This window comes from Benincasa hispida, chromosome 6 (assembly GCF_009727055.1).
Source record: "Benincasa hispida cultivar B227 chromosome 6, ASM972705v1, whole genome shotgun sequence".
NCBI lineage: Eukaryota > Viridiplantae > Streptophyta > Magnoliopsida > Cucurbitales > Cucurbitaceae > Benincasa > Benincasa hispida.
This window is the reverse complement of record NC_052354.1, coordinates 12,093,129-12,107,196: the sequence shown is the minus strand read 5'-3', so window position 1 is coordinate 12,107,196 and position 14,068 is coordinate 12,093,129. Positions and strand designations below refer to the sequence as shown.

The 14,068-nt window shown below is 29.6% G+C and overlaps 1 protein-coding gene across 1 annotated transcript; it reads left to right on the top strand.

The window, feature by feature from the left end:
- The first annotated feature begins 4,135 nt into the window (after window positions 1-4,135).
- Window positions 4,136-13,396, top strand: LOC120079312 (phosphoenolpyruvate/phosphate translocator 2, chloroplastic-like). The gene is made up of 9 exons (XM_039033464.1): window positions 4,136-4,710; window positions 7,972-8,094; window positions 9,011-9,163; window positions 9,898-9,983; window positions 10,289-10,373; window positions 11,291-11,407; window positions 11,525-11,602; window positions 12,297-12,426; window positions 12,983-13,396. The coding sequence occupies exons 1-9, from the start codon at window positions 4,360-4,362 to the stop codon at window positions 13,057-13,059; spliced, it is 1,200 nt and encodes a 399-aa protein (XP_038889392.1). The 5' UTR covers window positions 4,136-4,359; the 3' UTR covers window positions 13,060-13,396.
- The last annotated feature ends 672 nt before the right edge of the window (window positions 13,397-14,068 follow it).

Below are 14,068 nucleotides of genomic sequence, written 5' to 3'. Positions count from 1 at the left end.
AAAAATGAAAAGGAAATATATTATTGTACTTACGAAAGATGCAAATAATTGTAAGAAATGGAGAGGAAATATTTTTAATCTGCAAACACTAAAAATAAAAAAGAAATGGTTGTCAAATGGAACCTTTATAATTAACGTTTTTTTGTTTAAAGAATTTTTTTTTCTTTGAAGTCTTCTGTCAAAAAAAAAAAATCTTGAGTTTTCTCTTTTAACTGTTTGAAAAGAAAAGGTGAGCCTCTTCTATCAGTGATAGGGGTGTTAGATAAGATTGAGCTTCTCTCGTTGCAAGTCTCCTACCACATGACATATAATTTTGGTTAGACTAATTTATGTCATTAGCACACACATGAAATAATTTGATCGAACTATGATCAAATGAACTTATGCCACCAAATGTTTAGTGGTGTAAATTAATTAGTTGGATCAATAATTTGTGTATATCCACACATGGTAGTAGTATAGTTTGATTAGATTGAGTCATGTCGATAAGAACCAAAATGTCGAACGTCATCATTGTGCCATGGTAATCCCATTATCTTGAAAGTAAATTTCGGTGCGACCATGGTGCTAAATCGCGTATGCCGATTGCTTTCCAAGGTTAACACAACTCCCTAATTCAAGCGTGCATTTGCCAAAATTGAGAATAGATCTTGACTGATTGCTATTATTTTTTAACATGTCTTTGTACATAACAGAAGACTCAACTAGGTTAGCATTAATTGAATTTAAATTTTCATAAATTAGTTTATCTTTCTGCCGGTTTTCTTCTTTTGTGCGCATGTGACTGATTAATTTCTAGAGGGTAAGATCCTTCCTTTATGTTTTAGGTGATCTCGGTAGTCACTCCAAGATAGGAAAAATTTTTCTAGCAGTACATTTGCTTGGAGAATTTCACACATCTTCATACCTTTGGATGATACATACATCACAAATTTTCATACTCATGAACCTAATCCACGATTGATTTCTCATCCATCATCTAGAATTGCAACCATTTTCCAATGACATACTTTTTACGACCTACATCGTCTCTACCGTATTTGCACTCTAAGATGTCTCATATTACCTTTGTTGATATCTAGACTACGAATAGATCGAATAGTGAGTTTGTCAAAGTAGATGACCACGAATAGTCTAGTTATCCTTTTCGATTTTTTCGGGATCAGCATCGGAAGACTGTTTCGGTTGGACAGAATCAATATTAGCAAACGATTCTGGAACGACGATAGTGTCAAGAACCATCTTGGCAAGGCAATCTATGGTGAGGACGTAGTCAACTTCCAGCTATTCAAAGAATATCAACAACTTCTAGGACTAGTGATGATAATTTTCTCCATTGAGTGGTTCTAGTTTAGACAGATCCAGGAGGACCTTACCGTTTCTAATCGACATTTTGGAGAGAGGAAAATTTGTTTTCAAATTATAAAAATCAAAATTTCGAACATCGTTGTTGTGTCGTGAAAGCAAATTTCAGCACGACCACAGTGCTAAATCGCGTGTGTCAATTGCTCCCTAAGGCTAACACAACTCCCCAATTCAAGTGTACATTCGCCAGAATTAGGAATGAAATCATCGAAAAATAATACTTAGAATAGTGTTAAGAAAGGTAGAAAATAACAGAGAGGAGGAAGATGATTTTTCTTGTGTCTCCAACTTGAAAAGCACTTCTGTATATATAGGTAAAGAACACAACAACTAGCTGAAAGAATAAAAAGCCAATGGTTGAAAATTAAATAGGTAACAAGCTGGAAATTGAATTTAGTTCCAATGAAAACATTTTAATCAATTAATAAAACGGTAACATTTTAAAATGAAAAGATAGTAAAAAATTAGATTCTTTTTCACGCAGTTGCCCAAACCTATCAACGACGACACATGCATATGGAAAAAGGCTCTATCTACAACCACATCCACAATTTAGAGGCTCATTTACACTTCTTTATATTTATACCCACTCACCATTGTCAAAACTTCCAATGTGCGACAAGTTACTTCAAATCTATTTTTACTTTTGCTATGGGCCTTGGGCCACTAGAGCCACTAGTCATTTCCAACAATGTCATCAAATGGGCATAGTTTATTTTAACTGGGACCCAATTGATCATGTCCTTAGATACACAAGATTGCAAATTGATTAGATTGACTTTCGTGATCAAATGATCATAGGGCGTGTTTACCCATCTGTAAACGAAATAAATTAATGGTAATCTAAAGAGTATCTTCATTTGATTACATTTGTTGTTGTTTACATGTATTCCTTAATCGTAGTGAAATGTGGGACCCACTTCAAATTCTGTAATCAAAGAACATAATCTGATTGAGGAATTGAAAGTGCTCAATCTGATTGCATTTGAAATTTATGTAGGACTCACTAGCCGTTATGGTTACCATTACTGTTATCATTATAAATATTGTTATCGCTATTATCACCATTACTGTTAGGGTCTAACTGTAACAGTAACGGTAATGGTAACAGTAAATGTGACAGATTTGTAATTCTAGGTAAACGCGATCAAAAGCAATCAGATTATGTTTGTGATTCAGATTCATTATGATTGATTCATCAATAAAATGTCATTACGATTACACTATATTTCATTATAGTTTGATAAATGTCGCCATAATGTAATTTGATTGGATTAATTTACGTTATCAAATATGTACATTTATGTCATCATGCAATCACTACTTCCACCTATTTTATAACCATTTGATTTCTTGTTATGAAAAATAACTTATTTCTAGTTCTAGTTTAGTTGTCAACGAATGAGGACAGATGTCCTTTTGTGTAAGTTTTCTCTCTATTCCCATTTTTCCCTTTCTTTGTTATTGAAGAAACAAAAAATGTCTGATCTCTCTTTCTTCTTCTCCTGAAATCGAGCATGAAAAACCTTGAACGAGGAGGACTTTCGTAGAGACGAAATCAACACAAGCAATTAAGAAAAAAAGGTGAAATCGAGTAGAAGGGAAATTAGAGAAGATACAGTTTTAAGTGGTTCAGCTTAAAGCCTACGTCCATTGTGCATAATAATCTTGGAGATTTCTTTATTCACTTGAAGATTTTAAGCAAAATATAAAGAGATATCCAATTGAAGAAATCTAAAGGTATTTATACTATATCAAACAACTAATTTGTTGTAACAGATTTTATTTCTTCTAATTTTATCTTTATTAATATAAATCTTCTTTTAATTTCCCTACTAACAATACTATTGATTTCTTCCTATGGTATAGTTTTCTCCCAAAATTCAAGCTAGGTTGTTTGTTTTGTTTTTTTTTTTCACAGGAATTTTGCTTAGCTCCAAGCGATGTAAGAAAAAAATGGTAAGAAAAGATCACAATTTTCAACGACAAAACATTAAGCCTCTGATTGGTTATATTATTTAGGTGTCGTTTAGCAAGTATTTGATTTTTTTTAAAAAAAAATTAGTTTATTCTCTCTCAAATTTTTATAGTAGTTTTTATCAGTAAAAAAATTGAATTCTACCAAACTTAATTCCACAGCCAATAATAGATTTTTAAAAACTATGTTTTTTCTTCTTAGTTTCAAAATGTGACTTGGTTTTTCAACATATCTGTCAAAATAATTAACAAAGTAAGAAATTTAGAGGTGCAAGAGTTGTTTGCAAGCTTAATTTTCAAAAATTGAAAATCCAATGGTCACCAAACGAAACTTTAGGTTTCGGAAATTAAGCTTATAATCAATCACATTCCTACCTATAACTTTCTTGATTTTGTTGAAATAATATTTTGAAAAACTAAGCCAAATTTTTTTAACGAATTAAAAGGAAATCTTCCATAATTGACTATTAGGATAATACATAATTTATAAAAAAAAAGAACTAAATTTTAAAAATAGAAAATCAAAATTAATGTGAATGCAACACAAATCATTATCAAACAGAGTCTTAATTTCTCATATAGACGTGTGACATCTAACAACTTAGAAGGTGACAAGCTAGTAGGCCACATTGAAAAAAATTGTAGTGGTAGGGGAAAAAAATTAAAATCCTCTAAATTTGCTGATGGGTCCCTTTCAAATTAAAATTTATCCACTTCGTCCCTAATTCCATTGCGACTGACTTCGAGTGGGCCTGGTTTACATCTTAACCATAAAATCAATGGCGCCAATTTCCCTCTCCATCTCAATCATCCCTCCCCTGATTTTCAGTTTCAGCCATTAATTTCCATGGCCGCTTAGTTCTTCCAGATCCTTCTTCTCTTCTCCAATCGCCGCCCACGCCGGAGCTTCCTCCTCTTCCTCCCACGTGAAATGCGTGTTTCACGTGTGAATTAACTCCGACGCAACGCCGTCGTTCTCTTCTTATACTCTTTTTCTGTGAGACTTCTTCGATTGAGATGCAGAATAACTCTGTATTGGCTTTGGCTATGTCTTTTTCTCCTAATTCTATTGCTACGGCTACTGCTCTTCCATGCCCTAGCCGAAGTCCTAATTTCTTTCGTTTCTCGCACATTCTTCAATTTCGTTCTCACAGTTCGATTTCATGGCGTTCTTCTTCTCCGATCTCTGTCTCTTCTCCTGGATTTTCTCCGAGGTTTCGGAAATTTGCTGTAATGGCTGCTTCTGTGCCGGAGAGTGCCGGCGAGGCCGTGGAATCGGTTGATTTTGTTCATAATTATCTCCGGCTTGGTGCAATGTTTGGGATTTGGTACCTTTTGAATATCTACTACAATATTTTCAACAAACAGGTTCTTATTCTCTCCTTTTTCTTTTTCCTTTTTGCATCATTGTTCTTGTTCTGATTATTATTCCTACATTCCAATGAATGAAGAACTTTCTGAGTTTTTTTTCCTTTCATTTTGGTGAGTTAACTCGGATTGAGTTGTTGAAAGTTGTTTGGCTTCCTAGTTACCAGGACCAGGAGTGAGAAAATATAACTTTATTATTATTATTATTCTTTATTTGTTTTAAAATGATGGTGAAAATTCATTCAAAACCGTTACATGGTCGGCGGTTTCCGAGACTATTTTTGTTCATGAAAATCATCCGTCCCACTAAATTATTTAATTATAATTTCACACGTAATAATTTTTTTTAATTTTTTATAAATATTTTAATTTTTATCCGTGTAATACATAAAAATAGGGGCATGCAATTATTTTTTATATCAAGTAAACAAACAAATATAATAATCAATTTTTTAAAAAAAAATGTCATAGGACAAATTTTTATTGAGTAAAATTTGGATGGTACAATCAAAGAGTACAAATCAAATTGGACTAATATTATTTCATCTTAACTTTTTTACTGGTTATTTGAAAATCTTAGTTTTTTCTTTTTTGGTAAACGTCTTTTTAGAACATTTTGACACTATTTATTTGATCCAACAGGTTTTAAAATCTATTGTGGACTACGCACTGGTTTCATCCTTTGTTAACTTAGAACAATTTTATTTTTTTTATTCTAGTTCTATTTTTTAAAAATAAAGAGTACATGGTTGTTTTAAATTTGATCGTATTTGATAGTCATTTTGGTTTATCTTTATTTTTATTTTTTAAGTTGAACTTATAAATACTGATTCTATTCATAAACTTCTATATATTGCTATTTATTTTTCTATTAATATCTTAAAAAATCAAATCAAAATTTGAAGATTTAAAAAATACAGTGTTGTATATGATTTAAAGTGTTATTTTAGAAAAGGTAAAAGGAAAAAACATAAAATTTAAAAACTGAAAACCGACGTTGATTTTAATAATTTAAAGTTTTAATTATCATAGGTGGTCCACGTGCATTCAGCTTTTAAGATCAATTAATATGTGAACTTCCCCTGAAAAAACCTTTTTGTCAACCTATAATAATTTGGTTTGTTTTTTAAAATATATGAAAATGAATAAATTTATTTATAGATACAGTAAAATATTATTATCTATTATTGATAAATATTTTATAGTGTACAATATTATATTTAAAAATATTTTTACTAATTTTGCTATATTAAAAAAAAAAAAGATATAAATGGATTAGGGACAAATTGAAAAACTAGACAACGTTATTCAAAATAATAATAATAATAAAATAATTGGTGTTATTGCACTAACAAAATTTAAAAATTCATAAGTGAAAAATTGAATTTATGGTTGAATTAAGTTTAAAATTTTGCTTTGAACTAAAAAAATCAGAAATAAATAAAATAAAACGTTTGAAATTGTGCTTGATGACCAAACTCATGACAAGAAAGTTCATTATTTGTCTCATCTAATTAAGACAATCCTTTTCATTTACTGTCAAAATGTGTCTGTGTCAATTGCTTTGCTGTATCCAATAGGATATTTTTTATACACCTTATCTATTTATGAAAACAACATCCACAAGTTGAAAAAGTAAGTATATTATGCTTTTAAAAAGTATATATAATATATAAAATAAATAATTAAAGTAATGAATTTTTAACTAAGTTTAACAATATATCCCAAATTTTCTAATTATTGTTCATTGCTTCGCATTAAAATTTCACATGTTATTGCAGTGTAGCGCATTGATGACTTTGTAGAATTTTTTTAAAACTTAGATAAAGTGTTTCAAATGTTCTAATTTTGATTTATTTTGATTTACTCATTTTAGTTAGGTAAGAACGTAAATAAAAATTTCTCTTTAATTTTTACCAAGAGGAAATAAGTGCTTTTATTGAGATTTTTTTTTTCTTTTCTTTAATAATAAGTTATACTAGCTCAAATTCCATATCCAGTCAATTCTTTTAACAACTAATTATAATAGTGTCGAAGGTTGTCTAGTAAAAATAGTCAAGGTATAATAAACTTTTGGAACATTTTAGATAAAACTTAGATAAAGCATATTATAAAAAGTAAATAAAAAAGTTTGAAAGAAAATTACCTTTCTAGTCATGGGTCGTTTGCAAAATGTAGGTTAAAAATCACTTTTGGTTCTTAAACTTTCTTGATAGTGACAATTTAGGCCTTGAATCTTAGTTTGTAACATTTAGTCGTTGTACTTTCAATTCTGTACGTATTTGGTCCCTGAACTTTAGTATGTAACAATTTAGTCTTTGTACTTTCAAAATTGTAACAATTCGATCCCTCATGTAAAGTATTTAATCAAAATTCGATATCAATTTTTAATATTTTATGATGTAAACTATTATAAAAATATTGAGTCTCTAATCAATTTAAAGGTTTATTTATACATGAAATTTCATTAAATCTTATCATTAATTTCTACAATAAAGACTAATTGTTACAAATTTTTTGTTATAAAATTTAAAGTATAGGGATTAAATTATTACATAGTAAAATTCAGAAACTAAATTGTTATAAAATTAAAAGTTTGGGAACTAAATTATTATAAACCAAAGTACAGGGATCAAATTGTTAATTCTATGAAACTTTAGGCACTAAAAGTAATTTTTAATCTAAAATGTATCATTTTAGTCTTTCGGTTATTACTATTATTTTAAACATTGACATGATATTTTAAATTAAAAATAATAACTAAATATATATTTCTTCTTTCTCTCTTCCCTCTTCTTCTTTTAATTGTTATTTTTAATTTAAAATGTCACATCAATATTTAAAATAATAAGAGAAATTACTCAAAACCTTTTATACCTATTCTTTAAAATTCACGGTTCAAAAGAGTCCATTTTTTTAGAGATTGAACAAAGGTTTGTTGAAAATTCGAGGGCTAAAAATGTAATTTTTCTAAAAATTTGATGTGATAAGTTTCTCTTTTTTTTCTCTAATATTTTTAGAGGTAAGTCAAATTTTTAACAGGGTTGTTTTTAAATATAAAAAAAATGAATCAAAATGTTCACAAATATAACAAAATGTCACTATGTATAAGTGTCTATCATTAATAGATTATAATATTTTGTTATATTTGAAAATATTTTCAACAAGTTGACATTTAAAACAATTTCTCATTTTATTTAATAGCAAAAACTTAAACATTGTGGGCACTAATTAGGATGAAATTCAAATTATAATGTGTAGGTTCTAAAAGCCTTTCCATTTCCAACTACGGTCACAGCTTTCCAGTTCGGGTGTGGTACGATGATAGTAAACTTAATGTGGGCTCTTAATTTTCATCATAGGCCAAAGATCAATCGATCCCAGGTATTACCTTTACTTTAATCCCCTTACTAATAAGCTTTCTAATTATATAATTAAAATTGTAAGTAACCACTTAATTGACTCACCTTGACACAATAAACCTTAATTTTATATAACTTAGGTCACGTTTACTCCAGGAAAACCTAATAAATCAATGATAATATGAAAAGTAGACCCCATTTGATTTGATTAGTGTTGTTTACTTGTGTTTTATATTAGTGCTTACATTTGGAACCCACTCTTAGTTCTATAATAAAAAATGCAAACTAATTGGGAGAGTATTCAATCCAATTTCATTTGGAAATTACATGGGGTCCACTAGCTGATATCGTTACCATTATTCTTATTGTTAGAATTATGAATTTGTCACATTTATTATCATCGTTATCGTTTGATCCTAAACGGTAACGATAATAGAACGTGATAAAAAAAACAATTCAATAATGTTTGCGATTGTGGTCCATTATAATCGATCTATCAATATAATTCCATTACGATTATATCAATTTTTATTTCGGATTAGTAAACGTGGCCTTAATACATAGTAATTTATTTAACCCTAAAATTGCTAGTTATAAAAAATTGACCAATTACCTAAATTGAGCATAATTTAATACAGTCATTGACATATACTCTTATCCATGAAGTCAGATATTTAAATCTCGCATATTTCAATTGTCTTACTTAAATAATGGACAAACTCATCAAAACAATTATTTTTAAATTGACTTCCATCATTCTTTTAACATAGGGTGATTTTATAGACTTAAATGGAAAGAAATCAACAGTACACACATAAAGTACCAAAAGCAAAACTCTCAAAACATTAATATGGTTTGAGTATTTAATTAGTGATTTTTATGCAGGAATAAAGTGATGAATTTAGTTAGTAATTTGAATTGAAAATTTTATTATTCAGTTTGCTGCCATTCTTCCGCTGGCTGTAGCGCACACAATGGGAAACATATTAACCAATGTGAGTCTTGGGAGAGTTGCGGTTTCATTCACTCACACCATTAAAGCAATGGAGCCATTTTTCACTGTCCTTCTCTCTGCTTTGTTTTTGGCTGAGGTACCTCAACTTCATTATCCACTTTTGTTATTATTATTATTATTTTATTAATATTCAAGTGTGCATTATATATCATTCTAACTTTGGAAGAATCTACATGTGAATGATTGAAAATAGAACCATATGAAATATTGAGTTTGGCTTTATTGGTATCACTAATTCGTGCTCTGTTTAGAATTTAGATTGATGAACTGTGTGAGTGGATCTAAAATAACTTCATTTACCCTAAATAAACTATGAAAAAACAGATCGCGAAAATAGATTAATCCCCTTTTAGAAAATTCGTTGAAATAGTTTTTTTCGATCCATATCAGTCGAGATCGACCACCAAGATTTATATTAAAAAAAATTAATTTTTTCATCCTATAGAATGTTTTCGGCTTTCTCAATGAAATCTTGTGCTGGATTATATATATTTAGACTTTGTTCAGGATTAACACTGAGATTTTATATATTTTTCAAATCTTACGATATTTAATCGGAAAAGCTCAAAATATTTAATAGGATGAATATATTTGGGATGAATATATTTATATATATATATATATATATTTTAATTTTAAATCTAGGTGGTCAATTTCAGTAGAGATAAATCGAGAAAATTATTTCAACGATTTTTTTAGAAGAGTGTTAGCTAAGATTGAAACATTTGATCAAATTTCTGACCATTTTCCATGGGTGATTAACGAGTAAAAAAAAAAACTAATCAATTTTTGTGCTGGATTCCTACGCAGAGGCCCACATTTTGGGTTGTTTTTTCTCTGGTACCCGTTGTTGGAGGAGTGGCACTCGCTTCTTTTACCGAAGCCTCCTTTAATTGGTAAGATCAGACCTCCTATCACTTGTTTTGACTGCATATTTATAATCCAAACAATCAAGAATGTCTGATTAAAATAGATCTTTTGAGTTTAGTTCTATTCTATACACACCCCCAAATTAGTACTCGATTCGATAAGAAGATCAGTTTAGAATGAATTTTTAAGTGCTTAAAAACTATATTCTAAGCACTCGTGAAGTCACTCAAAACGGCCTGAAATCGAGTCACGGACACCACGGTAGGCACCCTTATGCAGAGAAGTAATAACTCAAAATAATGTGTAAAAAGCCTCTCATTTTGTGTTACAGGATTGGCTTCAGCAGTGCCATGGCTTCAAATCTCACCAATCAATCACGTAATATCTTCAGCAAAAAGTTCATGATACACAAAGAGGTATGAGCTGAACTTTCTATACTTCATAATTTTCAATAATAATACAGAAAGTTCTATTTTGATGATTGAACTCTGGTCATGTTTACACCAAGGAAAAAGTAATAAATGAATGGTAATTTGAAAAATGAGTCCCAATGAATTATCTTTGTTCTTGTTTAATTTGTATTCCATATTTATATTGACACGTGGGGCCTACTGCCTAATTTGTAATAAAAAAACATAAATTGATTGACAAGTAGAGGACGAGCAATCGGTTTGTGTTTTATCGTTACTGTTATCGTTAGTGTATTGTTACAGTATGAGAAGTTTGATTTTGTCACATTTACTATTATTGTTATCATTATTGTTTAGAGTCAAACGATAATAGTAACAATAAATGTGGCAGATTCATAATTCTAAGTAAACGTGATTAAAAGCAATCAATTACATTTACGATTTTGGCCCATTATAATTGATCTTTCAACAGAATTTCATTGATTACACTATTTTTCATTCTAGTGGGGTAAACGTGACCTTTGTTCTAAGAATTTCCCATTGAAAAGATAAAAAGGACCTTATGAACTACTCTTCTTGTCCGTTTCGAGATGGAACATCATGTTTATTTAATATTAGTATCCGAGCTTATAACAAATGGAGATTCAACCCAAGAATGATGAATCAAAATAGGTACTATCTTGAGAGGCATATTGAGAATTCCACATTGAAAAGATGAAGGAAAGACCGCACAATATCCATAAAATACATGAACTATTCTCTTTATTGCAAATTGGTTTTGAGATGGAATCCATATTTATCTTTCACGTTTTAGGAGGATTTTAATGTATTTTACCTATAAACAATATAATAGGAAGTTGAATGTAATATTTTATTTTATTTTAAAATTTCTTGGACTTTAATTATTGGGTGTGTTTGAGCAGGCATTGGACAATATCAATCTGTTCTCTGTAATTACTATCATTTCGTTTATCCTGCTGGTTCCCTCAGCTCTTCTCCTTGAAGGCACTAAATTTAGTCCTTCATACCTACAATTAGCTGTAAGTGAAATGCCATATATGTATATATTCATTAATAAGAGTTTCTTTGCTTCATTTACAACATTCTAGCCATTGATGGGCCTTTCTCTGATATTTTTTTTTTAATTATTATTTCAGGTAAATCAAGGGTTGAATATTAGGGAGCTGTGCATTAGGTTGCTTATATCTGGCATCTGTTTTCATAGTTATCAGCAGGTTACTCCAAGTTTTCATACACACACATTCCGAATTAATCTTAAATTAGTCCCTAAACTTTCTACATCTATCTAGTCTCCATACTTTAAAAAGTATTGAATAGATTCCCGAACTTTCAATGAGTTTTTTGTGCTATAATCCTTTCACAAGCACCATTATAATTAGTGACATGTCCCCACAAACGTGTAAAATCTAACCTTATGCTTACAGGAGCGCACATTTTATACAATATCGCATTAGGGATGGTTGTGTCTATTGTAGCCCTAATGCGATGGTCATGTCTATTGTGATCTTTATTTTTCTCACATGCTTTCCCCATGAATATTGCGGTGGAGTGAAGAAAAAGGAAGATCACGATAGATATGGCCATCGTATTAGAGCTACGATAGACATAGTCATCTCTCACGCAATACGTTATAAAACGTGGTAGTGCCTATGATGTGAGGGTAATGTTAGATTTCATTTATTTGTGAGGGGCACGTCATTAATCATGAACCACTGTACAAAAATCTCAACTTTCAATTGTGTTCAATTAAATCCATGAGACTTAAACATTTGAAAGGTCAAGAACAAAATATATAGGTCTGAAAATTAAGGGACCAAATAGACATAAAAATTGGGATTTATACATTAAGAGATCATTAATATTCAATATGCTTTAATTTTTTTTAAAAAAAATTTTTTGGTTGGGCAGGTTTCTTATTCAATACTACAGGAAATTTCACCAGTGACCCATGCAGTAGGAAATTCTTTGAAGCGAGTAGTGGTTATAGTCTCCTCTGTTCTTTTCTTCCAAACAGCAGTCTCACCTCTCAACGCCCTAGGTATTTTTTTTCCATACCCTTTTTTAAATTGCTTAATAGATTTAACTTATTTTTTAAGAACATTATTTTAACGGTAATTGTTTTAAATAGTAAAACTGTTAAAAAATATTTTTAAGTATAGCAGAATGGTCTACCGCATTCCAACCCTGATAAACATGACATTTTGCTATATTTGTAAAAATTTTGGTTCATTTTTCTATATTTCAAAATAGACCGAACTTTTTTTTTTTAAGGAAACATGTTGCAAAACAAACTTAATTTATATTAATGATTACAATCACACACTCAAACTTTTAATTAAAACAACCCTGTCTCCCAAAAACTTACAAAACTGTTGGTTCTCAAATTTGAGGAAGTGGTGTGTGGATTTATAAATTGAAAGTTCAAATATGAGATTTTTACAATCCCTATTGCTGTTGGTTCTTACAATTTTCTCCCTTATAATAGAAAATAGTATTGGAAGATTAATCAATTAAACATTTCTAAAAAGTAATTATATTACATTTAAATAAAATTATATTACATTAGTATTAATACGTTGAAACTATGGTTGCAGGAACTGGCATAGCTCTAATGGGAGTTTTCTTGTATTCAAGGGCAAAGCGTATGAAGTCAAATCTTAAGTCTCTCTAAATTATTTCTGTTTCGGTTTTCGTTTTTCATTTTCGTTTTCGTTTTTCTCTCTTCGTCCCAATCTCTATAAATGGTCTATGTGAAGAAGAGTGAGAACTAACCATATATAACATACAACAAGAGTTTACTTTATGACTAGAATTAGAGATTATGTTTTTATCAAAAGGAAAAAAGAAAAAAGAAACAAGAAAGTAGTGATTATGTATTTTTGTGTAATGTAGTGATTTTGATAGTTCAAATAAGAAATATAAGTCGTCGACATTGTCACAATTTATCGGTGGTAATTGACATGTATTTCTTCTTTTGAGATTGGAGATTTACATCCCTTTTATATATATATCCTATATTTGTTGTAATCAAATAATTATAAGTTAAATTTGAATATAAGTTAATTGTCTGATTGGTATATAATATTTGATGATATATGTCAAAGTGAACTTATCTTAAAGGTAATTGCCATAATCTTCTTTCGAGTTCAAAGGTTCGATCTTCTACCATACTTAAAAAAAAATCATTGATACGTTTTTTCAGATACATTAAATTCAATATATCTATATTTCATTGAATCACTTCTTCTCTAGTTTTTATTTTTAATTGGATCTCTTATTTTCAATTGGCATACAGTACAAATCTTTAAGATATATATATATACCATCATTTATGTTTTTTTTTAAGTAATTCCTTTCCCAACTATAATTCTTAAATCCGGATTAAATTTTTCAAAAAAAAATAATAATAAATAAAATCCTTATTCGTCATGTGTTACTTTGGGTCTATTTGAGGCCAATATTTTATATGGGGAGATGATATAGCTTCGTTTGGCCCACTGATATATCATCATTTTCACTTCTTCAACATGTGTACAGTAATTCTCATTTAACAACTCTCTCAGCTTCTCCACTCTCCACTTCTTATGTCTTCTTCCTTCTCATACCCAATCGTTACTTTTATCACTCTCTCCTCTCTTCTTATGGTCCACTTACATTTTTATTTCTTTATTTTTTTCTTG

What these genes read in the sequence shown, in the direction of transcription:
- LOC120079312 (XM_039033464.1), top strand. Translation starts at nt 4,360, where the DNA reads ATGCAGAATAACTCTGTATTGGCTTTGGCTATGTCTTTTTCTCCTAAT. An exon ending in CTGCTTTGTTTTTGGCTGAG is followed by an intron (nt 9,164 to 9,897) that starts GTACCTCAACTT and finishes ATTCCTACGCAG; the next exon opens with AGGCCCACATTTTGGGTTGT. An exon ending in CTCACCTCTCAACGCCCTAG is followed by an intron (nt 12,427 to 12,982) that starts GTATTTTTTTTC and finishes CTATGGTTGCAG; the next exon opens with GAACTGGCATAGCTCTAATG.